Source organism: Corythoichthys intestinalis, chromosome 3, assembly GCF_030265065.1.
Source record: "Corythoichthys intestinalis isolate RoL2023-P3 chromosome 3, ASM3026506v1, whole genome shotgun sequence".
Classification (NCBI taxonomy): Eukaryota; Metazoa; Chordata; class Actinopteri; order Syngnathiformes; family Syngnathidae; genus Corythoichthys; species Corythoichthys intestinalis.
In genome coordinates, this window is record NC_080397.1 from 5,943,606 (window position 1) to 5,970,028 (window position 26,423).

The 26,423-nt window shown below is 38.3% G+C and overlaps 2 protein-coding genes and 1 long non-coding RNA gene across 6 annotated transcripts in view; 1 reads left to right on the forward strand and 2 right to left on the reverse strand.

The window, feature by feature from the left end:
- rasgef1ba (RasGEF domain family, member 1Ba) overlaps positions 1–12,638 on the reverse strand; it is a 35,525-nt gene extending 22,887 nt beyond the window's left edge. The window contains exons 1-4 of the mRNA XM_057832477.1: positions 12,403–12,638; positions 6,090–6,263; positions 4,010–4,132; positions 3,789–3,926 (exon numbers count right to left, since the gene is read on the reverse strand). Of these exons, the coding sequence (XP_057688460.1) occupies positions 3,789–3,926; positions 4,010–4,132; positions 6,090–6,251 (423 nt within the window). The 5' untranslated portion in view covers positions 6,252–6,263; positions 12,403–12,638. The remainder of the gene's footprint in view (positions 1–3,788; positions 3,927–4,009; positions 4,133–6,089; positions 6,264–12,402) is intronic.
- Positions 12,639–14,545: 1,907 nt separating this feature from the next.
- LOC130913571 (uncharacterized) lies at positions 14,546–20,694 on the reverse strand. Of its 4 annotated transcripts, none has more exons than XM_057832271.1 (3): positions 20,156–20,274; positions 19,208–19,768; positions 14,546–15,327 (listed from the first exon to the last, which is right to left on the reverse strand). In XM_057832271.1, the coding sequence occupies exons 2-3, from the start codon at positions 19,623–19,625 to the stop codon at positions 14,849–14,851; spliced, it is 897 nt and encodes a 298-aa protein (XP_057688254.1). In that variant the 5' UTR covers positions 19,626–19,768; positions 20,156–20,274; the 3' UTR covers positions 14,546–14,848. The 4 variants fall into 4 exon arrangements, with proteins under 4 accessions (XP_057688254.1, XP_057688250.1, XP_057688252.1 ...); XM_057832267.1 differs by lacking the exon at positions 20,156–20,274 and adding an exon at positions 20,570–20,694 and having other exon boundaries at positions 14,547–15,327; XM_057832269.1 differs by having other exon boundaries at positions 14,547–15,327; positions 20,228–20,349.
- A 445-nt stretch (positions 20,695–21,139) lies between these two features.
- Positions 21,140–21,760, forward strand: LOC130913572 (uncharacterized). The gene is made up of 2 exons (XR_009062782.1): positions 21,140–21,429; positions 21,554–21,760. It is a non-coding gene; the product is annotated as an uncharacterized LOC130913572 (long non-coding RNA).
- Positions 21,761–26,423: the final 4,663 nt, after the last annotated feature.

The window sequence follows — 26,423 nt, forward strand, 5'->3', positions numbered from 1 at the left end:
GAGACAACAAGGACAAATGTGATGAGCTGGATTAGCTCCAGGCTATCTTTGAACTTTGGTGAGAACTTCATGCTTACGTGGTTAGACGGGGAAACAAATAACTAGCATCTGAAAGGCTGCTTTGTATGATTCCAATTACACTTTTCATATGATTTCCAGACTTTGCTTCCACAAAAAAGTGACCGTCCCCATTTTCATATGACAAAACCTAATACTATCGAGTTATCCGATTCATTATAATTTGTATTCTTACCTTTTTTAATATTGCTATCAGTGCATTAAATTGAATTTGTGTGTTTTTTTTTTTAATTCTGTAATTAGGCCTGCACAATATATCGTTTGAACATTGCCATCGCAATGTGCGCATGTGCGATAGTCCAGAAAGTGTGCAGAGACAAGGCCTCCTGGATCCCTTTTATATACAGCAATCTTTTAGAGATGTCCCGATCGCATTATTTTTGCACCAGAGTCACAGTCACCTGATTTTGACAATCTGCAGATACTGAGACCTGATGCAACACCAGGGGGAAAAAAAAAAAAAGTTATTTGTTCAAAAAAAAAAGTTCTAAACATGTTACTGTTCCACTGTGCAACATTCATAATGCGAATTATTTTTAAACCAGAATAACATAGGAAAATGCTTTTCTTTATTAAATGCTTCATTGAGTGAGTCCACTAAAATCCACTCACGCTTTGACGCTCACGCTGCTGAGAACAGCCTCTCACTTAGACAATGAGTTGCCACAGCACTAACCGTGTGACAATATCTCGATATGGCGATATATCCAATATTTTGCAACCCAATCGGTTATTGATATGCTCCCGCCAAGTATCGATACTTTTATTTGACATATTGGCCATACAATGGAGGATGGATGCAGTGAACTGCTCATTCAATGTTTGTTGAGCAATTCCTTGGCAGTCCATTAGGGGCGCTCAAGAGTGGCGGTGAAGGTAAAGTGCGCGCAAGTCGTCACCGGATTTCTTCACTGCCATCACTGCTTCGCTTTCTGAGATAGGAAAGTTTTGATATAAACCAGGACCCTAAATTGGATGAACATGGATATCAAACAAGCCTACATTAATTCACTGATTTATTTGATATTATTTGAGAACCACTTTTCATCTAGTTTACTACACAAACTGTTATTACTGCCATTTTGATACAACAATAAGCTATTAAAAAATGGTTTGAACAGCTTTCAGGATATATAATGTGCATGTTGAATGATGTAGCCTCCAAATTAAAAAATTGTAATTATTGCATTTTTAATTTCTATACATTTAATTCATTTTTTTTTAATTCACTCAATATTTCCAACACAAAAAAAATCAGGATTTCAACTCAAAAGCTATTAAGTAGCCAATATTTTTTGTTTTATTTTGTGGTTTTAAAGGTGAGGAAGAATGTGATTGACTGAGTCCAACATCTCAAATGCTGACGCAGATGGTGGAAGTCCTCAAACCAATGCTTGTGGCAACACAGGTCATATATGAAGAAAAAAGACCCACCAATTCTATCATTGCCCAGCAGCTCAACTGCTAACTGACACCTACAGCACTGTTAGAAATATAAAAAGAATTTAAAAGGGTGCCATTCATCACGATCTCTCCACGAGATATCAGTGGTTGTGGTTAGTTCCCTCTATATGTGCAGGTTCAAAATTTGGAGTAGATTTATATTTTACAGCAATGTTGCACAGAAAAGGTGTCACGGTTTAAAAAAGGAGTTAAACAGTATATTTTTCCATTTTGTTGTCTATTCTGTTTTTCGTTTCAACAGTTGTATCGTACAATATCATATATCGATTTTCTGACCAATATATCGATAATCACTGTATCGAGATATAGTGAGATAATCATTATAGTGAGCCTTGTATCGCGAATCGTATTGTATCGTGAGGTGCCCTAAGGTTCGCATGCCTACACAGCACACTCATGCAAGTTTAACAATGATTGACAAATGTGTGCCTTTGATCGTAGAGCTACCAAGCTTCTCTGGCAAGATCAAAGATATAAACCTGTCAATCATCGTTTACTTTAAGTACCAAACGCAAGCTGGACAGTATGGCATCATTCACTAATGAACGCCCTTAGCCTGGAAGAAACAGTATTATATGAATACATAGTGATCATGGCGAGTCAACCAAAGTCTTCCCATACAAATCTATTCAAGTCATTTGGTGAAAATTATAGTAGTTTTAATATCTCAATATACCGCAAAGTCCGCAAAAGTCACAATGTCAGTTTTTTCTAATATCGTTCAGCCTTACTGAAAATTATTACAGTGGTACTTCTACTTGCGAAATTAATTGGTTGTAGAAGGAGCAACCTGAAAATTTCATAAGTAGAGACTCGTTATTCATGTAAATGCCCTAATCCGTTCCAAGACCCCCCAAATTCAGACATGCATCAAAACATGTAACAAGTGCATTTTTACAATAAGATTATTGCACAATAAACATAAAATCAGTTCTGCATCATGTTAAAAAAAAAACAAATATAAAGAATAAAAGTTAATTCACTCATGTAAAGCTGTCGGAACACGAGGAGAGAATGAAGAGGACGCTGGGATACACACATACACATACAGTAGCGATCCCTCTGAGCCAGTTGAATGCCAGGAATGCTAGGCAATAGCCAATAGCAAAGCAGCTATAAGTAGGTTACGTTCAGTAAACTCTGGGAGCTCTGAGTACTAGTCATTCCGTATTTTATTTCTTTCATAACAAGAAGCAATATTTTCCAAGTTGAGGCGTGTCCTAACCTAGAAATTCTGTAGAGATGTTCGTAATTAGAGATACCACTGTATAACTAAAAGGAAATTGCATGTTTACATTTTCATATATATAAAAACTAAAATTAAATGATTACATTTTTAAAGTTGTTTTAAAAGGTTTTTTTTTAATAATTACCAATAGTGATTTTAAAAAAGATTTTTATGATTGTATTAATGTAAACTTTATTTTGTAAAACTATAAATCCAAACCCAAAAAAAAAAAAAAAAAAAAAAAAAAAAAAAAAAAACTTTTTAGAGAACTTACACATTTATAATATAATATTACAAGATGGCAAACATGCCAATATTATATACAAATACAATTGTTCAAATTTGTATATTTAACGTGATTATATTTAATTAACTTAAATACATATAATGAACGAACCGCCCTTCTAAAATTTGGAAAAATTGCATATTTCAAATATGAATTTTTCAAATAATTAATTAAATTTTTTTAAACATTAAAAAAAAGTATGCACATGTGAAACACAATACTGGCATGTTAAGGGAATGAAAGTCCATCGAATGACATTGCTGTTAATGTGTCATGGTGTCACGTATCGATTTTCAGATTAAAAGAGTTTCACGCTAATGATGAGTCACGTGAAACCGACATGGCAAACAATGAGGTAGGAAGGGGGGCTGGTTTAGTGGTGCAAATGGTGGGGTAGGGGATTCTCTCATGGGGACAGATGGATGGTTGCCTTCTCTGTCTGCTCTTTACAAGCTCCTTCTGCTTCTTTATTGTTGACAGCAAAAACAAAAAGTTCCCATGATACAAAAACAGTGCAAGTCAGACTAGTGTATGTTTTGCTGACTAGTAGCACATGTTAACCGGTGTGCTATGCTAATCCCAAAATAGAGTAATTTCTTGTACTAGGCTACAATTGACATTACTACGCTAACAGATGAATGGGTCTACATTTTGTTTTACAATTTAACCCTGCAATTACATTAAATAAGCAAGCAAGATTAGCATTAGCGTCAGGTTTTGCAGGTTTCCCACCTCGTCTCCTGTGGAAAGCCGATGCGTTAGCTCCTTCAGGCTGCGCATCATCCGCTCGTCCCGGAAGTCATACGGAAAGGTTTCCGCCCACTCTGTCAACAGTTGAAGAATCTTTGGTGCAATCTTCCTCAGTCGTGTCTGTGAAGGTACCAAATTCTGTGAGTAACAGAATGGCTAAACGGGAAGTGTTTTAAGTCCAAGGTCAGGAGTGCAACGCCCACCTTATCTGCTTGGTGATCGCCGAGTCGTTGCTGTTCCACGCACAGGTGGCACACTTTGGACATGAGCTCGTACGGGTGGATGAAGAGGCGCGAGCTCAACAGGAATGTGAAGATGTATGTTCTCTGTGGAAGAGATAGAAATGGAGAAATTTGAAGAGGCCACTTGACAACAAACTTATAGTAGGTTTTGGAATAAATAGATACAAGTATAGCCGATTTAGGACTGTAGGAACCTGAGTACTTAGTTCCTATAACTACAGACCTCTCCAGTAGTTAGAGGACCGATCCTACACCAGGCAGTCATGTTCGCACATGGTAATGCACCTGATACGAACTGCTGTGATGCTGTAGTCTGCGCCAGTAACGCATTATTTACTTGCCACACCCACCTCGGGCAAAATAAAACAGTGAAAACTAAGCTGAACGATAAACCACGAAATGGAGACCATCAAGGATCCAGCAGCAATTCTTGCATGTTTGAAGGGAATGGTTTCCATCTGCTAGCAAAACCGGCGTTTTTTTTTTGTTTGTTTGTTTTTTTAATATGGGGGATCCTCGACACACGCATGCTTAGACACGGGGAATAGGAATCTTGAGAGCCCTTATTGTCCGAACAGTTTTAATGTGGGAGTTTGATATACAGTGATCCCTCACTACTTCGCGCTTCAAACTTCGCGCCCTCAGTCTATCACAGATTTATTTTCCAATTAAAAAATAAATATATACAGATGAGCTGTCCCGAGCAGATCTCGTAGTCTCACTCTCCCTCTCCCTGCTCTTTGTTGGTGTCAGTGGACTGGAGTTACTTATTAAAGCTAACAAATAGCCATTGACAGATGTTTGGGTTTGACGTTGCCAGAGACACGAACTTCAAAGCGCTGCATGCATCAATCATCGTTTAACTTGTTAAACAGTTGCTGTGGCAACTCACTGTAAGTTAGCCGTTTGAGCAGATTTGAGTGGACTCACTCAATGAAGCATTTAATAAAGACAAGCATTTTTCTACTACTTTATTCTTGTTTAAAAGTAATTCGGTGGGACATTAACATGTTTAAAACATCATAATTATTACATTTGAAGTGCTTAAAAACCATTTATTAAAATATATGTATACATATTTTTTTTAATATACTGTACTTTGCGGGAAAAAAATGAAAAAACATGTCTTATATGTATCTATTTATAATGCTAAATCTGAATAAATACACTGAACACACACACAAATAAAAATAATTTTTTTGGTTGCTCTACTTCGCAGTTTTTTACGTATAGCGGCGGGTTCTGGTCCCCATTAACCGCAAAAAACGAGGGATCACTGTACTCCCATTGTGGCTGTTCAGTATGTTTTATTTATCAACTCACCCATGGCACAACTGGACCTTACTCAGGCCAAAGCAGGACTCTTCCTATGGTTAAAGCAGGACTCTCACATATAACATAGTACACATCTCATGAACAAGATTTTTGTCTTTTTCATTTTAAGAGGGCCAAATCAATTATATTAAAAGTAAACTAATGAAAGTTGCAGCTGTAATTTCATTCTTCTAGTAAGCCATGTAACTTGCAATGATCCAAGGTTTTGAACAGGTGTGATACTAGTGTGTGACCACAGCTTAGACATTTGATGTTGCTCACAATGGTCCTCAGTGTGCTCAGGGAGCTTGTGTGTCTACACAGACACATGAAAAATTAGAGGGAACATTAGTTTTGGGTCATGGCTTTTCTGAGGCAGATTCATACTGACTTTGAAGGTCTGAATTGTCAAAAACTCCAAAGGATTGGCATCGCCACTTCAAACCAAAATACTTGTGGGTTATGGCTACAAGATACTTTTTTGTGAGTATTCATGATAGACATGCAATCAAATTTCATTTTGCTTAGTGAAACTAAATTTGGGGCCTTTTCAAAATAATTATTGAAATTTCGAGTTTCGAAAAAGCTGCTTCCAACCAAGTGTCTTCTTAGGTATTGCTCCTTGAGACTGTATTTGTAAGTCTCCTCTATAAATTTCCTGCTTCCAAGTCAAATAAGCTTCTAGGGCTGAATCACAGAAGAAAACTTGCAGTCGGATGATACTCACATCAGGATAATAGTCGACTGTGGGGAGTAGGTGTCGAATAAGGGCCTCCAAGGATCCGGACACCAGGTTATTGTCATGGTAGTAGAGTCCAGAGTAGACTTCATCCTTGGCCTGATAGAGGTTTTTGTTGTAGCCTCCGGTGCTGTGTGGTGTCTGAGGCATGGTGTTGTTGCCCTGCAAAAAGCAAGACGAGTTAGGACCGCAGACGCTGACGCAGGACGGTCAAAAAATGAGCAGTCAGCGTAGACGTTTCTGTTTAGAATGGACAGTGGACCATTTTAAAGCAAACTACTGTTTGGCTTTGCTTTGTTTGGACGCGAGCGCTGTAAAGGAAACCACAGTCCACAAGAGCAGCAACACCACACCAGATTAGAGATTAGCCCTATTATGCCTCAGAGACATCCCATGACACTGAACCCTCGACGACCTCACCGAGAGCCACAGAGCAAGCGTTGGCCGACACCCCGAAAAAGAAAAACAAATGCAGAGGCTAAAGAAAATGAAATATGACTTAAGATAGAAAATGGTGAGAGACCACAGTGCTGCTTTTAGACATTGTTTGTCCTTTGTGACACTGGAACCTAGAAAATGACTTAAGGATTTTTTTTTTTTGCTTCAATTAATCCCAAAACTTCAATCCTGCTAGGCATCAAACAATGAACAATGAGATAAGAATTAATATTTAAAAGTATGTTTTAGTGTTAAAAAGAATAAAAATGGCATTTTACAACAAAGGTCTTTTAAACAAAGACATTTTATATGGATAAATGCAAGAAATCAGTTTTTTCCGTTTCATACTTTGGAAGACAATCAGGACAGAAAATTTAGACTGAACATAAATAATGCTCTTTGTCAGCAGTAATAATAAACCGTGTCAATAATTTGGCTAACAAGCTAAAGGCTAGAATGTAAACAAAGCTAGTCTTTTTTGCATGAAGTGTTTTTATCAGTCTGCGTAGCGTGAATGCCACATGGCGCAGCAGATGTTCCCGCCACCCGGTTCTCTTTTCTCATGGAAATGTCCCGCCCTTGTGTTCATGAATAGTGGAGATGCACGTGGACTTAATATGAGGGCGTGTGTGTGAAATTAAAAAGATGTGGGTGTAACGCATGTGTTTCCTCACGTTGTTTTTGAATTTGTTGAAATGAGGTGTTCCGTTTTAGACATGCAGGAGTTGGCTTTCGAAGCAAAATGGCCCCAAAGTGGTCACTCTTTCCAAGTGTTTTTGAGTATACCTTCTTGAGAATTGATTTGTGGCAAGAGAGACAATCAACGTCCCCAGTGCCAAGTCAGACTTATTTGGTGGGTTTACTCAAGGTAGACATGTTTACCAAACACGGACCAAAGTGAAAATTGATTCATGAGTTTTTATACGCGTCCCGAATATGATCAAATTCACAACAGTGGACGCTTCAAACCAAAATGGTAGACTTTCTGTTCAATTTAGATCAGGGCTTTCTGAGACTTTTTTTGGGGTTTACTTGTGGTTGAGACACCTACCAAACTTCATGTTGTTAAGTGGGATTGCATTCAGTAGAGATGTCCTAATCGCATATTTTTGCACCAGAGTCCAAGTCACCTGATTTTCGAAATATGCCCGTAGAGAGTCCCAATTAGATATCGGGAAAAAAAAAAAAAAAAGTTTTAAACATGTTACTGTCCCACCGTGTCGCCTTCATAATGTGAATTATTTTTAAACAAGAATAACGTAGAAAAATGCTTGTCTTTATCAAATGCTTCATTGAGTGAGTCCACTCAAATAAACTCACACTTTGACACTCACGCTGCTGAGAAAAGCCTCTCACTTATGCAATGAGTTTCCACAGCACACTCCCGCTAGTGTTTAACAAGCTAAATGATGATTGACACATGTGATGCTTTGATGGGAGAGCTGCCTAGCTTCTCTGGCAAAATGAAGGGCAGCAGGAAGGAGAGTGAGGCTGTATGAGCATGAAGCAGAAAAACAAATAAAGTGGTACCTCTACATATGACTTTAATTTGTTCCAGGACCTTGTTTGGAAGTTAAAATGGTCGCATGTCGAGCGGGATTTTACCATAAGAGTACATTATAATTCAACTCATTCGTTCCACAGCCCAAAAACCTACGCTAAATGCTTAATAAATACTGCCGCTACAATTTCTAATAGTAATTACACATAGCAAAACAATTGAATTATTAATACAAATCGGAATAATAATCATAAATGAAAATATAAAAAAGCGTTTTTATTGTCACTTTAACTTATAGAGACTGGCGAACAGAAGTGGGAGGAGACGGCGGGTACATGCGGATACAGTGATCCATGTTCTAATTTAACAAATGCATCAAATAAAACACATGTAAAACAAACATTATGAAAAAACAAGGTATAACAAAAGCGCTTTCATTGTCCTCTTAACATACTGGTGAACAGAGGTCCGAGGGAGGAGACAGCGGTTGTGCACGCTCATAATTTTCTACCATTTCCTTCTTCATTTCAATGGTAAGCGTCCCCTTTTTCCTTTTTTCACCACCTGCACTATGCAGCACCAACCTTCTTGAGACCTATTTTGATTTCTCTCAGGAAAACCTCTGCGTTCGTTTTGCGGGAAAACAATGAACTTGCGACACTGTCATAAATCATCGTATTTCGAGCATGTCATCATATGTCGAGACAAATGACGAGTCAAACTTTACGTCGGATGTCGATGCGATCGTATGTTAAGGTACCACTGGATATTTTTCCTAATTAAAAACCCGATCCTTTTCACCAGATTCCGGCCCTCCAAAAAAAATGGCGCGATCGGCCGGATTTACGATCACATGATCAGGTCGGGACATCCCTAGTATTCAGTAGCTGAATTTTCAACCCTTCAAAAAGGACTCTTAACGAGCGCTTCAAAGGTTTCTTATGACTACTTTCTGGTCATAAGCATGCCAAGTGAAACTGAATTCAGGGGCTGAATTTTCTTAGACATGAATGGTTCTTATGACATGGTATCAGGAGTCGCATTGTTGTCTAATTGTTTGATCGTGCCAAGTATAAAAACCCCAAAAGGGAACGTGATGTGTGAGATCAGTCTGCAGATCAAACAGGAACATACCCAAAATGCCCAAGGCGGGATGAGCTCACGTCTAGATAAAAGTACTTCTGAAGACACACGACACGACCCTCCTTGTATTGGATCAGGTGTCGTACTTTGATCAAATGCATCACAGACCACATGTCAATGAAGGAAGGCCTCGTGCTGCACAAAAAATAAGTCTATATTATTTATTCCATTGTATCTGATGGCGCTTTTTTACAAATGAAAAGAATATAAAACCTTTTACAATAAAACTCAAATGCACCGACAGACAGTGGAGGGATGTCAGAATAGGAGTGACACGTAAATCTTGCATGCAGTGGCACCGTTTCCAAGTGATTGAAGACATTGGCGAGATGGCCAAGTCGAACTTTTCATGTGTATGTGAACACTTCAAATTATATGTGGCTATAACTTTTACTGATTGACCAAACAGATTCAGATGTGAAGCGAATTTACTTTCAATTGAGAATACATAATTACATAATTCTAAAATACAGATTTATTTTTCATCCTGAAGTAAGTATTTTGCATGCACAGAGGGACGTTGATGCTGTCGCCCCCCGCAGGTAGCCAGACAACATGGGACACTGCTGTGGTGACTCACAGTCACATTTCTGCTGCACACAAACAAACAAACTAAGCAACAACATTGCGCTAGCAAAGAGAACATCTGATTGAAAACAAGATTAAAGTGTTACACTAGCGTCAACAATCCATTTATACACACACTAAAAAACTGACTTCATTTGAAATTTGAAGAAACTGAGGAACATGAGACATAGAACTATAAGGGAAAAACTTATATTGAGTATACTGTATCTATAATGTGTCCTGTAACCACATACAATATTTCAAAAATATATTAAAAATAAATGTACCGTATATTATACTTAAAATGAAAATTATTTTATTTTTTAATTTTCCAATTACAATTTAATACAAGTGTGAATGATGTAGCTAAGGTTAAATTTAAAATATTTTTTATCTAAAATATACATAGAAAATTTCACTGAAATTTTAAAAAGCATTTCATAATAAAAAAAAAAATACAACAAAAAATTGAATATTACAATTAAAATGAAAAGTTAAAAAATTAAGTACTGAGGTTAAACATTTATAAAGTGTAAATTATATACATTTAACTTGATTTAAAATATGAATAAAATGACAATTTTACTGGAAATATATACTTAACATTTGAATTCAAATGAAAAATGTTTAGTTATAAAAACTTTGTTAATTAAAATTGTAGTAAAATAGGACTGGTAGAAACAGTTCGCATGTTTTTATGGAAATGTGCATTCCAATATTAAAAAAGAAATTGAAAATGATATACTGTAATAGATATTAGCTCTTTCAGTGCAATTGACAATGACAGACATCCAATCCTGTGGTTCTTTTCATCCATTTCCAATGCATATAAATTAGTTTGTCACCACTAGTAGAAGTCCAATCCATTTTAACTGGAGTTTAAATGGATTGGACGTCTATCGCCATCACTGACTACAATAGAGCCCACTAGGCAGGCAGGCATCCTCCACTTGGACCACACCATTAGGCCAGTGGTGGATGACGTACTCAATTTTTTTTTTACTTAAGTAAAAGTGCAACTAGAAGTGCAAAAATGACTTAAGAACTGGTATCAAAGATAAAAATGACTTGAGTAAAAAAGTACTTGATTTCAAATTTACTTTATGCGGAAAAAGTAAAAATATTTTCTCCCGATGCAAAAATATTATATTTTTTTAATATACACAGAGATCTAAGTCAATATTCAAAGAAAGAACCAGAGAATTCATTGACTGCTCAGTTTTATTTAAAACTGTGCATAATGGGGGGGGAAAGCAATAAAATTGACTGCACTGTAAACAGAAACTTCACAAGCTCAAAAACTCCTAAATTTAGCTTAATGGTGGATTGCAAGCAACTATCAGGTGCATACCGCCACCTACTCGACAAGTGTGTGCAGCACCAATCTAAAGGCGCGCTGCTCTCACTGCTGGTTTTTATTGATCAATATCTTGTTCACCTGCCTAATCTTACTTGTACTCTACTCTTACTTGCCTCTAGTACTCAATTACGGTATAGTTGCACGGGGCTTATCGATGGCGCCGGAGGCGTGAAAACAAAACTATCAATTCACAATGAGAAAAAAGAACACAAACAAAAGCAACGTGTAACGCAGGCGACCATTTGGGAAGTAGTGGAGTAAAAAGTACGGATACCTGCTGTAAAATGTAGAGAAGTAGAAAGTACCACTTTATGTTTGAACTCAAATAACGTACAGCACTTAAGTACGGCAACGAAGTACTTTTACTTCGTTAAATTCCACAACTGCATTAGGCACAGCAATGACATCCAATACTGAAATTGGAATTTGACATCAAAGTCACCTGCACCCCCAACACATGAAATCATCTGTTCTCTTCATTTGCAAGCCACCAGTGGTCAAAATGAAATGTGTGCAAGTCAAAAGGACGTTAGGGATTAAGTTGATCTTGCAGGAGAGGCGGCGGAAATCCTCTTAGCCAGAAGGTGTGCGTGCGTGCCCTCCAAACAAACGCACAACCATTGATTCAAATCAGTGTGAAATTTGAATCACAAGTGAGCTGCGGTTAGTTAGCGCAATTTTACTACAGGCAATTAATCAATCACCACCACTTCCACCAGCAAGATTTACTGAATTTTTGTATTTTCCCCCATTTGGTACTGGATACTGTCAATTGTTTATAATGGATACTTTTCTCTTCCACCCTCACTATTTTTTTAATTTAAAAAATAATATTTGTGTTGGTTGTTTATTTTCAATTTACTTTATTAGTTGTTCTTTTTATAAATTTGTCACATTTTCCTTAAGCACGTTTGCCATATTTTATTCAATTATTATTTTCCCTTTCTGTAGCATTTTTTTAAATTATGTTTTTTAACTTTAAAATCCATTTTCCTTATTTTTTCTCCACTACATTCTCTCTTTTTTCCCTCTCGACTACTATTGCAATGTCTTTTTAATTCATTTATTGGGGGGGGGGGGGGGGGGGGGGGGGCGTAGCTCAGTGGTAGAGTTGTCGTTCCCCAACCCAGATGCTCTGGTGACCTCGTATAGGTATCTTTGAGGAGGATACAGAACCCCACACAACCCGTCTGGATGCTGCGTGACATTAGTTATATGATGATACACAATAGTGTCAAACCGCAAAGTGCTTTGACGCGCACATACGCACGGACAAAGTGTATTTAGGTTACCTCAGTTCCAGGTGCGCGTCCTTTCCCCTCTTAAAAACAATCTCTCCTAATGTCCCAATACTTTTGTCCACCTCCCGTCCGACTCAAATCAACAGCGAGGCCGAGGACGCCAAAAAAGAAAAACTCAAAAAAAGATCCAGACCAGTTGGTGGGTTGGCCGCGCAGTGGAAGCCGCGTGAAGGCGCGTGATCTCCGGCGTGAATGACTGACGTTTACCGTTTGGTTCGCTGACTCAATGTGAGCTCGGAGTTGAGAGTTGGGGGTGCCCGCTGTTAAATTTGAGGCGAGCAGCCAATCAGAGGAGAGTTGCGCCACTAGCCACGCCCCTCTTAGCTCAATTTGGTTTCTCTTTCTAGTTTCTGGTTTCCCTCCCACGCCGTTGAGTTTTCATGTACGTACTTACTACTTTCACATCATTTTTTCCTTACATACCACTTACTCGTTACGGTTTTCACAGAAAATAAAATCTGAATTACAAATTGGGAGGGGCGTTTGAGTTTTTTGGCTTTGCTAAAAGTCATGTAAAGAAAATGTGTGATCTTCATTATTTCCTGAGGGGAAAAGAGAATGGCGTACCGCAAGCAACACGTTACTTTTGCTCATTAATATTCATGACGTTAGAGATTGTTGCTAGACGGGTCAACCTCCCGTTTGTCCCTAATAGTAAATGCATGGAACTAGTGTACGAACGAGATGTTTACTGAGCTAAACATGCCAATTCTGTCCGCAAATTATGTCCCTGGTGCAAAATTCACTGGTAAAGATGTGGAAGAACATACAAACGTTGGCTTGAGTGTCGAGGGCTGAAAAAGACTGATCCAGAGTTGGCTTTTTTATCTACACCTTTTTCTTGTGTGCATTGCCTTACGCCACTGACAATGACATTCTCCTGTTACAACAATGTATCCTTTACCACCATATGCCCTGTCTTTTTTATATATTATATCCTCTGGTTGTCCTACGTCTCTGACCGTTCTTGTAGGCAATTTACATTGCTATTTTTGTGTAGCGATCGCAAATGCTACTCAGTGACAGCCAACGAACTTAATTTTTTTTCATTAATAACATTATTATACATTCATAATAACAATATCATTAATAACAAATCTTAATTCTATATAAGTTCTTTACACTTCCCCCTTACTAAAGTTGTTTTTTTTTACAACAGAAAATGTAACAGTGTCAGACACCATTTAAATTTTTTTCAGGTCATTCATTGTCAAACAGAAGCAGCACGGCAAAACGCCACGCTAAAAAATAGTTAAAACATCAAAATGGCTTACCTCTTCGTCCTTTGTAAAAATGTTTAGTTCTTATGAAATGTGAATGCCGTCACCTTGCCGGCGTTAAACTGGTCTTTTGGACGTCCGCGCATGTTGATCCATTCTTCACATTTTTCCTCCAAGTTTTTGGTTTCGGGAAACTTATGAAGAAAACATCCTTCATATGTTGTAATGTCTAGAGTCATTTCAAGTTCCATAGCAGCAGTGTTTGATCTGCATGTTCTTTCTTGAAAGATTACCGGAGAAAACAAGCAGAAATAACATGGATTGTATGCGAGGACATGTCTATAATGACCCACTTCCGCGTTATGATGGCGACGTAACGGTCTATAAATAGCATTCGTGCGGTACGCTATTAAAATCTCATTTTGATACATCGCATTCATACTAAGCAGGGCAGCCTGTCATTCAAGTTTCCATGTTATGTAAAGTGGGATTACGCATGAATGCAGATTTAAATTTTCTCTATAATCTGTTTTCTCAGAATGATGTGGGCTAGACATAAACACACATTATGTTCCTGCTGTCAGCGATGAGACCTGGAAATGACAGAGACTGAGTCACTTCATGTGTCTTTGGTGGCATGGTTATGGTTCTGCTCTTCAAATTAGACATGGCTGACAAATTTTCAATAAGTCAAATAGTATATTTTGAAAAATTACAGCCCCCCCCCCCCAAAAAAAAAACAACCAAAGTGAGCCTAAATTGCCAATTACAAATAAACAATGACAATTTTCTGTGCCTTTTTAACTCTTGATGGCAATCGACATCCAAACCACTTGAACTGGGAGGGGTCAGGTACCGATCTCAGTTCAAATGGATTGGACTTTTATTGCCATCAATGGCACTAAAACATGATCATTTATTGACATCCTGCCCAGTTCTCATAATTCCTTAATTGCCATCAATGGGAGCCAGAAAGTTCTTTTTTAATATACCTCATAGAAATCCATACCACCATACAGTGTTGCCCATATTTCAAGCTGCTCAAGGAAACTAACTTTTTCGTGACCTCCAACAACTCAAACACTCAATGAATCAATTGAGTTATGAACAGCAACAAAACAGCATAAGCAAATAGTTTGGCGTGTTTTTTGTTTTTTTTAATGTCTTGAAACGACATTGAAGTGAGGTTTTACAAGAAATAAATTACACCTCCAGTCTCAATTTTCTCCTTTGGTGAATATGTGATGGAGTTCACGTGAGACCTCCGCAGCTCGCGCGGTTGTGGTCATCCCAGCTCCGCACTTGCACGACGACTGCTCCCTGACCAGACAGGTGAGGAGTTCTAGCACTTGAATCTGGTGCTCCATGTGAGCTTTCTCGCGTCTCTCTTCCCTCTCCGCTGACTCCCGCTGTCTCTGGACCCACTGACCCAGGAGCTCCTGGTGCCACGTGGCCTGCTCCTGCCGTTGGCGCTCCAGTTGCGCCAGGAGGACCCGTGTTTCCGTCAGGAGTTGCTGGTAGCACTGCGCCAGGTGCTGGAGGGCCGGTTCCATGCGGAGGGAGGCATTGTCGGGAAATGGCTTGATCGGCACCCCCTCTTCAGGTGCAGTCACTGGGGCGCTGGCCACGACACAGGGTTGGGGAGGAGAGCAGGGCTTTTCCAGAGACGGTGCTGTGATGATACAGGCCAGGGATGCTAAGGTTAGAATGAATCAAATTCAAAATTGAAGTATTCGTTTGGTATTTTACAACTGCAAACAAACGTAAATATGGGTTGTCAAGTTCTGGCTGTTTTGACCTTTGTGACTTCGAAAAAAAGGCACTTTGTTCAGTTCTGTCTCTTGTCTATCCACGGTGGGCCTGGGCAAATTCATAATTTCAAAAATTCATAATTTAAAAAAAAAAACATGGTGCAAAAGCAGTCTGACTACACTTTGGAGAAAACATGGTTTTGAAACCATTTATTACTGTACACTTGAAGGTCAACTGTAAAACTAAACAAAGAAAATTACACATCCGGTGCATTAAATATGACAACGCCTAGCTTACTTTTCTTCCCAAAAACTGTTAGCTAAATGCTAATGTACATGGGAAGACAATTCACAACATTCACACGCTAACTATATTAGCATGAATTAGCATGGTGTTGCAGTACTCTCAAAAGAAAGACAATTCATACACAAGACCGTTCATAGAACAAATAATAACACTCAGAGGCATATGCTCTTTGTACACAGCCAAAAACAAGGTATATGAACATCAAGTTTTATTGAGACTTCTACTACTCTGTTACTGTCAGCGCTTCCCTGTAGAGGTTGACCAATATATGGACTTTTTTCCAATATCCGCCAATTAACAAAGAAAAAAGCTGATAAAAAAGGATTTTATCAGGCATCTGTGTGGGCAACTGTGGCCGTCGCTGACTGACGGTAGGACCCTGCAGCAGCTTGAAACAATCATACCTCACTGCAGCCCAGAGCCAAGCAACAGCCGCTGCCAACACCACCTTGTACAAACCACTTCCCTAAAAACTACACCCACATGATGCTACGGTGGTAGCGTCTAAAGCTTCTCATAGATATCACATGTATATAGAACTAGATGCGAAATGAAAGACTGTGGCGTTCGTAAACAGTAGACAACAACAGTAACAGTAGACTTCTCAGGCAGGCTCTGTTGTAGCGAACCAAAGGTGAGTAATTTTTTATCTAAAATACTGTACACCTAAATCGGCAAAATCTTGACTTGAATCTATCTTTAAATGCTTAAACAGTTCTAATACTTTCACATGTTGAAAGTAGACGGAAGGGAAATAAAGCAAGAATGCAATAACGGGAGCAATTTTACCAATTTTAACAGTTGATTCACAACATTAAATGACTTTCAAACATAGCAAAGGTTACAATCTAGAGTAGGTATATTTACGCATGCCAATATCTAGTTAAGTTTAGGGTAAGGAATTGGGCTACGGCCTATTGTCCCAAAAACTCTTTATACTTCACATTGTAAATGCATTCTTCGCGTCACTGAACCAACAGCAGGCGTGGCTTGTATGAGGTGTGGTTTGTAGCAGCTGTCGGTCGCTACACTCTGGGCTGCAGTCAGATCCTTCTCGCTTGAAGGCAGGCTGCTACAGGAAGCTTCAGGCTTGCCTGTTTTGTAAATATTCTAAGATTTTTTTTTTATCTTGCATGAAAGAATATGCAATGTTGCTTTAGCCTTTTAAGGTGTTTACTGGGTGATCCTTACACTCTAAATGTAACTCGTAGTGTTAGCGTAGCATTCAAGTTGAAATTAGTTTAGCATGTTGAACATCATCTTCAACTCTCACTTGTTTACATCTCGTCGTGACATCCTTGTGAGTTTAATTATTTGAAAATAATATACTGTTCTTGCTGAAAGTGTATAACCACAAATAGAGCTGCTAGAGCTAGATCAAATTAATCCTTTAAGTCTCAGGGCTTCATTTTAAATTTGAAGCTGTTGATGTATTTTTTTTTTTTTTTTGCTTTTCATAATCTACGTGCATAATAAAAATAAATAAATAAAAGTGTATCAGCCTCAAATATCGGCTTAGGATTCGCCAATCGGCATCTGAAAATCCCATATCAGTCGACCTCTACTTTTCTGCGAAGTGCCACTGACTTCTATTTGTAGTGACCAAGGTTCACACACAATCAGGCCAAGCGGGCAAGAACCGGCAATGCTAGCAGGGTAATTCAAGTGTAATCTAAGTCGTAATTCAGGGGTTCACTTTTTCTTGTGCAAGATTTCCCGGTCCTCGGTCACTGTGCAGGGCTGATCCCAAGCAGTTCCCAAGGTGGCCAAGACATTCTTTCCGGCATTCACGGGTCTTCCTTGGGGCTAGCAAGGCTAAATAGATGATACGGCTGTTTAGCGGTAGATGGCGCAGGTTGATAGTTGGAGGATCTCCTGGTAGCACCTTTGCGGAACATCTTACCAGGGAGCTGTCCAAAATCATCAGAATCACTCGGATTCTAGATGCATCCTAAATAGGTTTAGCTTATTGCAGAGGCGCACTGGCTCTACTCTGAGTCCAGGCATATCTACACAAATAAAAAATACCCAGTTAGCCCATTCCCAACCAAGAAAGACAAACAGCAGACTATGTTTTCTAATTTTGTATCTATGAAGTCGCCTCGTCGGTCACGACCCACAGCTCGTGAGCATATGGAAATACAGGTCAATCTACAGCTTTTTCAAAACAACCACTCAACAACACATGACATCTACAAAACAAAGACTCAATAAATATCACAGAACAAACGTACCAGTGCTGTTTGCAAGCTTCTTGGCTTTAGCCCTAATCATTTCAGTGTTCATGTTGTAATCAAACTTATTTTGGACAGGCGATGGTATTTATACGGATGATGCGTTCTCTAACTCTTTCCTTCAGACATATCATTGCTGACAAATCATGTGACATCATTTAATATTCATTTTGTCATTAACAACAAAGCCTTGTGACAGTTACTATCATTTAAAGAGACCATTTCAAACAACCCAGCGCCGTTATTTTCCACTTAAAAATGGTAGAGCCCGCCTATTGACCATAATGCTTTTTGTGCTAGAATTTTTTTCTGTGCCGCATCCATTTCCCCGATTTCTTATTCGCATAGTCTCTACTTGGATAAAATGTGCACTCCTGCCATGGAGAAGGTAAATTTCAGAAGTAAATATGGGAGATTTTCTTCCTTTTCTTGCATCCACGCATTGCAGTGGTATACTCCACAATACAGACTATGTCCTCAATTTTCTTGGTTAAACTGTGTTTTTGATATCAATGGCAGAAATTACAGGAAACAGACCCACAAAAACTGTAGCTTATTGTCTCGTATTGTGGTCAGTAAGTCAGTAAGTCTAGAGGAGAGCCATTTGGCGAAATGGCATTCAGCTATTAGCCCATTTTAGCTGTTTCTTTAGGTAAATGATCAATTACTGGGAATTACTGATTGCTTGCAATTTCTGGCTAGACTCGAAGAATAGAAAAAAAAAATCCCAGACTTCCCAGTGTTAAACGCTTGGACAAAATATTTTTACATACAGGCTTTTTTTACATGGCTTCTAGGTGGGTTTAATTGAAAATGTACTGCTTTTCCCGCTGAGTGTTTATTATCAACACCAAAATGGCATTGTCCTTGTAGACGCTACAATATGTGCTTGTCTAATGTTCATTCGAAATTATTGGAAACCTTCATTTATTTTTGGACTAAAACGTTTGGATTTTACGATTTTCCCGTACCCCGTCAATACATTGTTAAGTCTATGGTTTTATTGAGGTTTCATGTTTATTTTTTCCATGACTTCGTTCGGAATTTGAAGCACTCGTAACACTCTAACTATCTTTCACTATTACAGAAAAAAGTAAACCTCCTAAAAAAAATTTTTTTTTTAAATAATCTGATTTTAAATAAGAAAATGAGAAATCGGATTTTCCACAATTTGAACTGGGAGGGGCTTGTAGTGCATAATTGTTTCAGTGCCACTGACTTCATTACAACTTTCTTTCAATTTCAAAATGTGTTTTAGTTTTCCTAAAATCACAGCAAACGTACCAGCAGGTTCAGGATGGACAGGTGATGCTGAGCAAACCTCCTCGCGTCTCTTTTGCGGCGGTGCGGGAAATCTGGCATCGCTACAATTTGAATCTTCATCGTTCTCCATCTTGAGATGCAAGTCCAACTGCCAAGGGGCTTTGCTTCCCTGCTCCTCAGAAGAGCTCAGGTGGTCTCTTCTAGGGGAGCTAAAAGAACGATCGTCGAAATTTGCGACAGGGGCTCGGAAGTGAGGACCCGCTCCCAAACTGTCCGTTGGCCGCCCCAACACCCGGTCCATCTCTTCAAAGTACTTAAAGGTGCATCCCTGAGATGTGTCCAAGCTCTTTTGCAGTTTGGCTCGAGTGTAGTTAGCCTTGAGGGTTTTGACGCGAAGTCGACATTGGTGCGGACTCCGGGAGAAGCCCATGTCACTCATCCGGGCAGAGAGGTGCTTAAAAACATGCCGATTGCGCAGGTTTTCCGACAAACTCTTCTGAACGCGCCGGTCGCTCCAAGCACAAAGCAGCACCTGTGTCTCCTCTACCGTCCAGTTGACAGAGCGCTCAGCCTCACGTTTACCTTCAACGAAGAAAAACAACAAGTGTTCAGAGTAGACTTCCAAAATTCCCTACAAATTTAAGAGTTTGCATGGGAACGAATGGAAATGAACAGGATACACCAGGAATTTTCAGAATGATGTCAACTACAACAGTATAGTACAAGTCGATGAAGCCATGAATTCAAATCTCTGTACTCTAAATCAAGTTTTTAAATAGGTTTCCAAGTGAAACGTTTAAAGTTACTTTCTTGTGATGTCAAAACTTTCCTTGTGTTGCATTCTCACCTAAAAAACACTCTGAGGGAAACCATATTTTATGCACAAGCAGGAGAATTTTGTAAGGTATTAATTTCATAGTGTGCCAAAAATCTAACTAAAACTGACACCAAAAAAAGGTTTTGAAATACCTTATTTACTCCGGTATGTGCTGAAATGTGAACCTGAATGTCAAAAGTGCTATTTAAACGTACTTTACTTACTTTTCATCATAGATTAATGGCAATTTAGAGGAATTCTACCATAACAGCTTCCATAACAAGCTGTTGACAGCTGCTAGCCAATTATCTTAAAAGAGTACACCTGTTTCTCACAGGAATTCGGCCCGTTTCAAAACCAATTAAAAACAATGTAAAATCACATAGAGATCAACCCTAATCAAGCAGCCTGGGTGGATCGATAGATTAATGATAAATTGTGAAAAACGAAACGGGAAGTAGCAGTGTTTGTTTGCTGTTAGCATAGATAGCCTGCAGTATATATACATCGGTATAACAGACACAAGATGTGTTTCATAATTCAATTTATTTTTTTAAAAATCTTACGCCTTGTGGTGGGCTCAGAAGTGGTTGAGTTGATGATCGGTAGATTCATTTTTTGACGACAAAGTTGCGGTAATGTAAACAATAACGCCGCCACTTCCGGGTGAGGGAGGTGAGCATGACGTCATCGTCTTTTCGACGGGATTAAGAAATACAAATGTTTTTTTGATTATATTTGGAAAAACTCAATATTGAATTTCATCACTACACATATGTTTAAATCTGTAGGTATAGATTTTCTGTTGAGGTGTAATTACATTTCTAAATTACCAGTTCAATTAGCCAAATTCCACACTAAATTTCTTATGTCTTGGTCAATGAAACACAAAAAAACAATTTTTCACCACGTAGATATTACATTTGGAACAATCAAAATATACAATATCGAAATAAATCTTTATATGTTGAAAGATGGGTCAAAAATAACATTTGCTTAGTCAATGATTGAACGATGAAGGTCAACTTTTCACTTATCAAGAATTTTGTTCAATTTATAGTATAGGGAATGGGACGTACTACGTCATTGTTTGGACCCGCCTCCATGCTGGCAATATAATTCACTTCCGGGCCGGCAGAGTCAATGCGGATTGTAACGTGTGGTAGTGCTAAGCTAACTCTTTCGGTGTTTTAGAAAGAAAATATGGGTGCTTATTGTTGCGTTACCGGGTGCAACAGCGTCTCCTACGACAAAAAAAGGGGTTAGGAAAAATGGACTCACTTTTCACCGTTTTCCTGCATGGAGGACCAAATATCAGATCACGAAGGTACGACGGATGGCTGGATTGCAGCGGTTCGTCGGAAAAGCATTTCTTATGATCATATTTCTGCTGGAATGAGAGTGTATTCCCCTCATCTCTACTCTTGTAAATTGAACGATTTATCCGTTTTGGTTTCAATACGTTTTTTGTTTTTTTCTTTACTGTTGTGTAAATCTGCCTCGGTAGCAATGCTAACCTACTCCTCCTCACCTACCTGTTGTGTTACTAGGAAAACCTGCATATGAAATGCTGACAACACATCCCGATTGGTCACCATATCTCTTCTTGGGTTATTCTGAGGTCAAGCGCACCACATCGGAGCGTTATGAGAGGTTGGAAAGGCGAAGAGTGCACGCTGAAACTTCAGTTTGCTCTGCTCTTACAAACACAATCCCAAGTGTTGTTATGAAAAGTCAATAAAATATGAATACCAAAACATGACTTGAACAACTTCTTGACAAACTGTAACTGCTTGTTGTTTACTTCAGGTCTTCATAATAAACAGGTGTAATAATTACAAAGTCAGGTGACTTAATTTTGTTATTCTATTTGGAATATGCATTGACAATTTTTGGACAGTGTTGTAGACAAGAACTGGGACTGATAAGTTGCAATAGATTTATTTCAAGTAATGCAATTTCTCCAATACGATATTTGAATTGACAGTTTAAAATCTTTAAATTAGTGCAAACAAGGCCCACCCTCTGACGGTGGCAGCAAATATTATATAATTATAAGTAATACACAAATACAAGATCACAATAAACGTGTCTTTGTCAAAGCAGTTTAAAACACTATTTACTGGCCTTGGGTAAATTGCCAGACAGGATAAATATGTGCTTTAAAGTTCTTGCATTTCCATTTTAAGTATTGCAAGTACTAGTCTCCAACACAGTATTTGAACTGACAGTTTAAAATCCTTTTAGTACAAAATGGCCCACACTCTTGCAGGGGGCAGCAAATATTATAATACATAATACATTATAAAAAGCTATATACTATATAAATACAAGATCACAACAAAACCTGTATTTTTCAAAGCAGTTAAAAAACATCCAGTGGCCTTAGGTAAATAAACGTGTATAAATATGTACTTTACAGTTCTTGCATTTCTATTTTAGGTATTGCAACTTTTCCAACACTATTTGAATTGACAGTCTAAAGTCTACATTATTGCAAATAAGAATATTATAAATTAAAAAAAATAATAGAATATATAAATTCAACATTACAATGAAACGTGTCTTTGTCAAAGTGGTTAAAAAAAACGTCACTGGCCATAGTTAAATAGCCAGGCAGAATAAATATGTGCATTAAAGTTCTTGCATTTTCACTAAGTTAAAAGCCCGCAGTTCATCGACGAGAAGGGCAGACCCAGATGGCGTCTGCTGCAGGGGCTTGTTTGAGTCCGACACAGGACAAATGGAACCACTCCATTGAACAAATTTTCTTTGTCAAATGATCCAAGAAGAGAGATGGTGACCAATCGGGATGTGTTGTCAGCAGGTTTACCTAGGAACACAACAGGTAGGTGAGTCGTAGTAGGCGAGCATTGCTACCGAGGCAGATTTACACAACGGTGTAAAAAAACAAAAACGTATTGAAACCAAAAGTGGATAAATCGTTCAATTTACAAGAGTAGAGATGACAGGAACACACTCTCATTCCAGCAGAAATATGATCATAAGAAATGCTTTTCCGACGAACCGCTGCAATCCAGCCATCCGTCGTACCTTCGTGATCTGATATTTGGTCCTCCATGCAGGAAAACGGTGAAAAGTGAGTCCATTTTTCCTCACCCCTTTTTTTGTCGTAGGAGACGCTGTTGCACCCGGTAACGCAACAATAAAGCACCCATATTTTCTTTCTAAAACACCGAAAGAGTTAGCTTAGCACTATCACACGTTACAATCCGCATTGACTCTGCCGGCCCGGAAGTGAATTATATTGCCAGCATGGAGGCGGGTCCAAACAATGACGTAGTATGTCCCATTCCCTATTGCTGTTACACCTCGTGAATATTCTATTGTGTTTGATGCTATACCAGAGGGCTCTCTGGAAGATTATTACAAAATTCTAAAGGTAGAAATTGTAACATTCCAATCTTTGATACAAAGTCTCTCTTCATTGGTTATAAATGTGCATTATTAAGATCTGAAGCCTCAAACCAATGTTTGAGAGGACTTCTTCAAAGAGAGATAGTCTCCAAACCTGCAGCGATTTATTATTGGAATAATTTATACGAAAATATTGAATGGAAACTTCTGCCTAGAAAATACATATTAAGAAATAAAGTTAAAGAAATCACACCCAAAATACTTCACAGGTGTTATCCTGTAAAGACAACAATGGTGAAATTTAAAATTAATATTGATACGTTATGTTCTTTTTGTGCAAATGCAGAGGAAACATTCCCATTTGTCTTGGGAATGTACTCTTACATCTTTTGGATTGACCTGAACAACTTCATCAACTCAAAAGTTGAGCCATCATTGAAAATAGTTTTTAGACATATTTTGGTTGGCCTATCCAATATTGAAGAACCAATAATAGATAAAAGATATGTTATAAATTCTTATTTTAATTTTGGCAAAATTTCATGTTCACTGTGTAAAATATGCGAATTAAGGACCAAATTTTCATATTTTTGGGGAAAATGTTTTCTTTAAATTTGAACGATTTAAGTTCCTCTTTGAACCCCAAGGCTATAAGGACTTTGCAAACTATACAGCTTGTGGTGGAAATAACGCTGACTCTTTTATTTATTATTTTTGTTGTTGTAAATTGTTTGTTGTTTCAAATCTTTTTTAATGGTTTTTCCATAACAAAGCAACATATAATAAACAATATAGAACAACATAGAATAAACAAAAACAGACTATTAATGCTATCCAAAAACTGACACTGAAGCAGCAATCAGTGCACACACTCAAACAACATAGACTAACCATACACAAGTACATAGTCTGGGATATCAGATACGGCTACTTAATTTGATGATTCCACTCCAAAGATTCAGGGGGAGCACAGGCTCTATGGGTAGGTAGGAAGAACTGGGCAGCACCCAAGAGTATTTCATGAGGGGCACATAAGTTCAGCATTATTTTCAAAACAATATATGGGAATCTGAATACCTTGGAATATAAAGCCGAGAACTCATTATAGAATGAGTAAATAAATAAATAAAGGGGAAGCAAGGTTGTTACACATTGGGTGGTCGCTAAAGCTAGGTTTTAAATTCAGTCTGAAAAAAGGTTATAAATGGATGCCATGTTTTTCCATAGGTCTGGAGAGAGCCATTAGAAACATGTCTCAAGTGTTCCAATTTTAGGTTGGCCATGACGTCTTCAATCAAGCTCTTAAAATATGGAGGCTCAGTTTTTTTCCAATTAAATAAAATCATGCGCCTAGCGAGTAAAGTAATAAAAGCTATTGCACTGGCCTGGTGAAATGAAACTAACATATTTGATGGGACAATCCCAAACAACGCTGTTGTGCAGTTTGGCGCAATATCCTTGTTGCATAAGGAGGACAGTGCATTGAAAATCTCTCTCCAGAATGCATAAAGCTTGGGACACAACCAAAACATATGGCTCAAATTAGCTGGGGTAAGGCCACATCTTGGACATGCTGGATCGGCACCTGTATGCAGTTTTGAAATTTTACTTGGTGGCCAGTGTAACCTATGAAGAATCTTGAACTGGATTAAACCATGTCTTATACATATAGATGATGAATGGATTGAACTAATAGCAGCTTGCCAGGTGTTATCAGTAAGCTGCTCGCCCAACTCTTCCTCCCATTTGAGTTTCAAATGATTTAATGATGGAGATGCCGCACTCTGAATCCTGTCGTAAAGAGCTGAGACGACACCTTTAATGGAGGGGTCCAATTCTAAACAGTCGTCAAGCCAGGTTTTCGGTGGTAAAGTAAGTGAGAATGTTTCTTTCACATAACTACGAACTTGTACATATCTAAAGAAATCTGATTGTGACAGGCCGAAATCTTCTCTTAGTTGGTTAAAAGCAACAAATTTGTCATTTCTAAAGAGATCTTTTATGCACGATAGACCTCCCTTTTTCCATCGCTGAAAAGACTGATCAATAAGTGATGGTGCGAAGTGGACATTGGAAGTAATGGGTGTTGCAGTTAAAGCGCACCTGAATTGAAAATGTCTTCTAAACTGAAACCAGATTTTTAAGGAGCCACGTACAATTTCATTGTTTGTCCAATTATTTTTACTCAGTGGCAAAGAGCTACATATTAGGGAACCAAGAGAGACTGGCTCGCTGGAATGTTTTTCCATCATGACCCATGGTGGGGAATCAGGCTCTGAGCCATCTTCAAGCCAGAATAATAGCATTTGAATGTTTGCAGCCCAGTAGTAGTAGAGGAAATTTGGTAACGCAAGGCCACCATGTTCTTTTTTTCTTTCCAGGAACTCTCTCCTAATTCGAGGTGTAGTTTTATTCCAAATGAACATTGACAGGTGTTTATCCAATTCTTTAAAATAGGCTTTAGGGATGAAAACTGGAATAATTTTAAACAGATAAAGAAATTTGGGCAATATATACATTTTTACCGAATTAATCCTTCCCACCAGGGACAGAGGCAGATTTGACCATCTCTTTAAATCTTGTTTGACCTTATTAAGTACTTTAGTGAAATTATTCTCAAATAATCTTTTATAGTTATAAGTAACCTCCACACCTAGGTAAGTAAAGTGGTCTTTATTTACCTTAAATGGGAAGCCTTGGAAATTCAATTGTTGGGCTTTTTCGTTAATTGGAAATAGTACGCTTTTGGACAGATTTAACTTATAGCCGGACAATAGTCCATATTTAGTAATAACAGCAAGAGCTAAAGGGATAGTGTTGAGTGGATTAGAAAAGAAAGAGAAGAAGATCATCTGCATATAAAGATAATTTGTTGATTTGTCCTCCTCTTTGTATTCCAGTCAACTGGGCAGTTTCTCTAAGCATAATTGCCAAAGGTTCAATAGCGATATTAAAAAGCAAGGGACTTAATGGGCAGCCCTGCCTTGTCCCACGGAAAAGAGGGAAGAAATCTGACGCGGTTTTGTTTGTTCGTATTGAAGC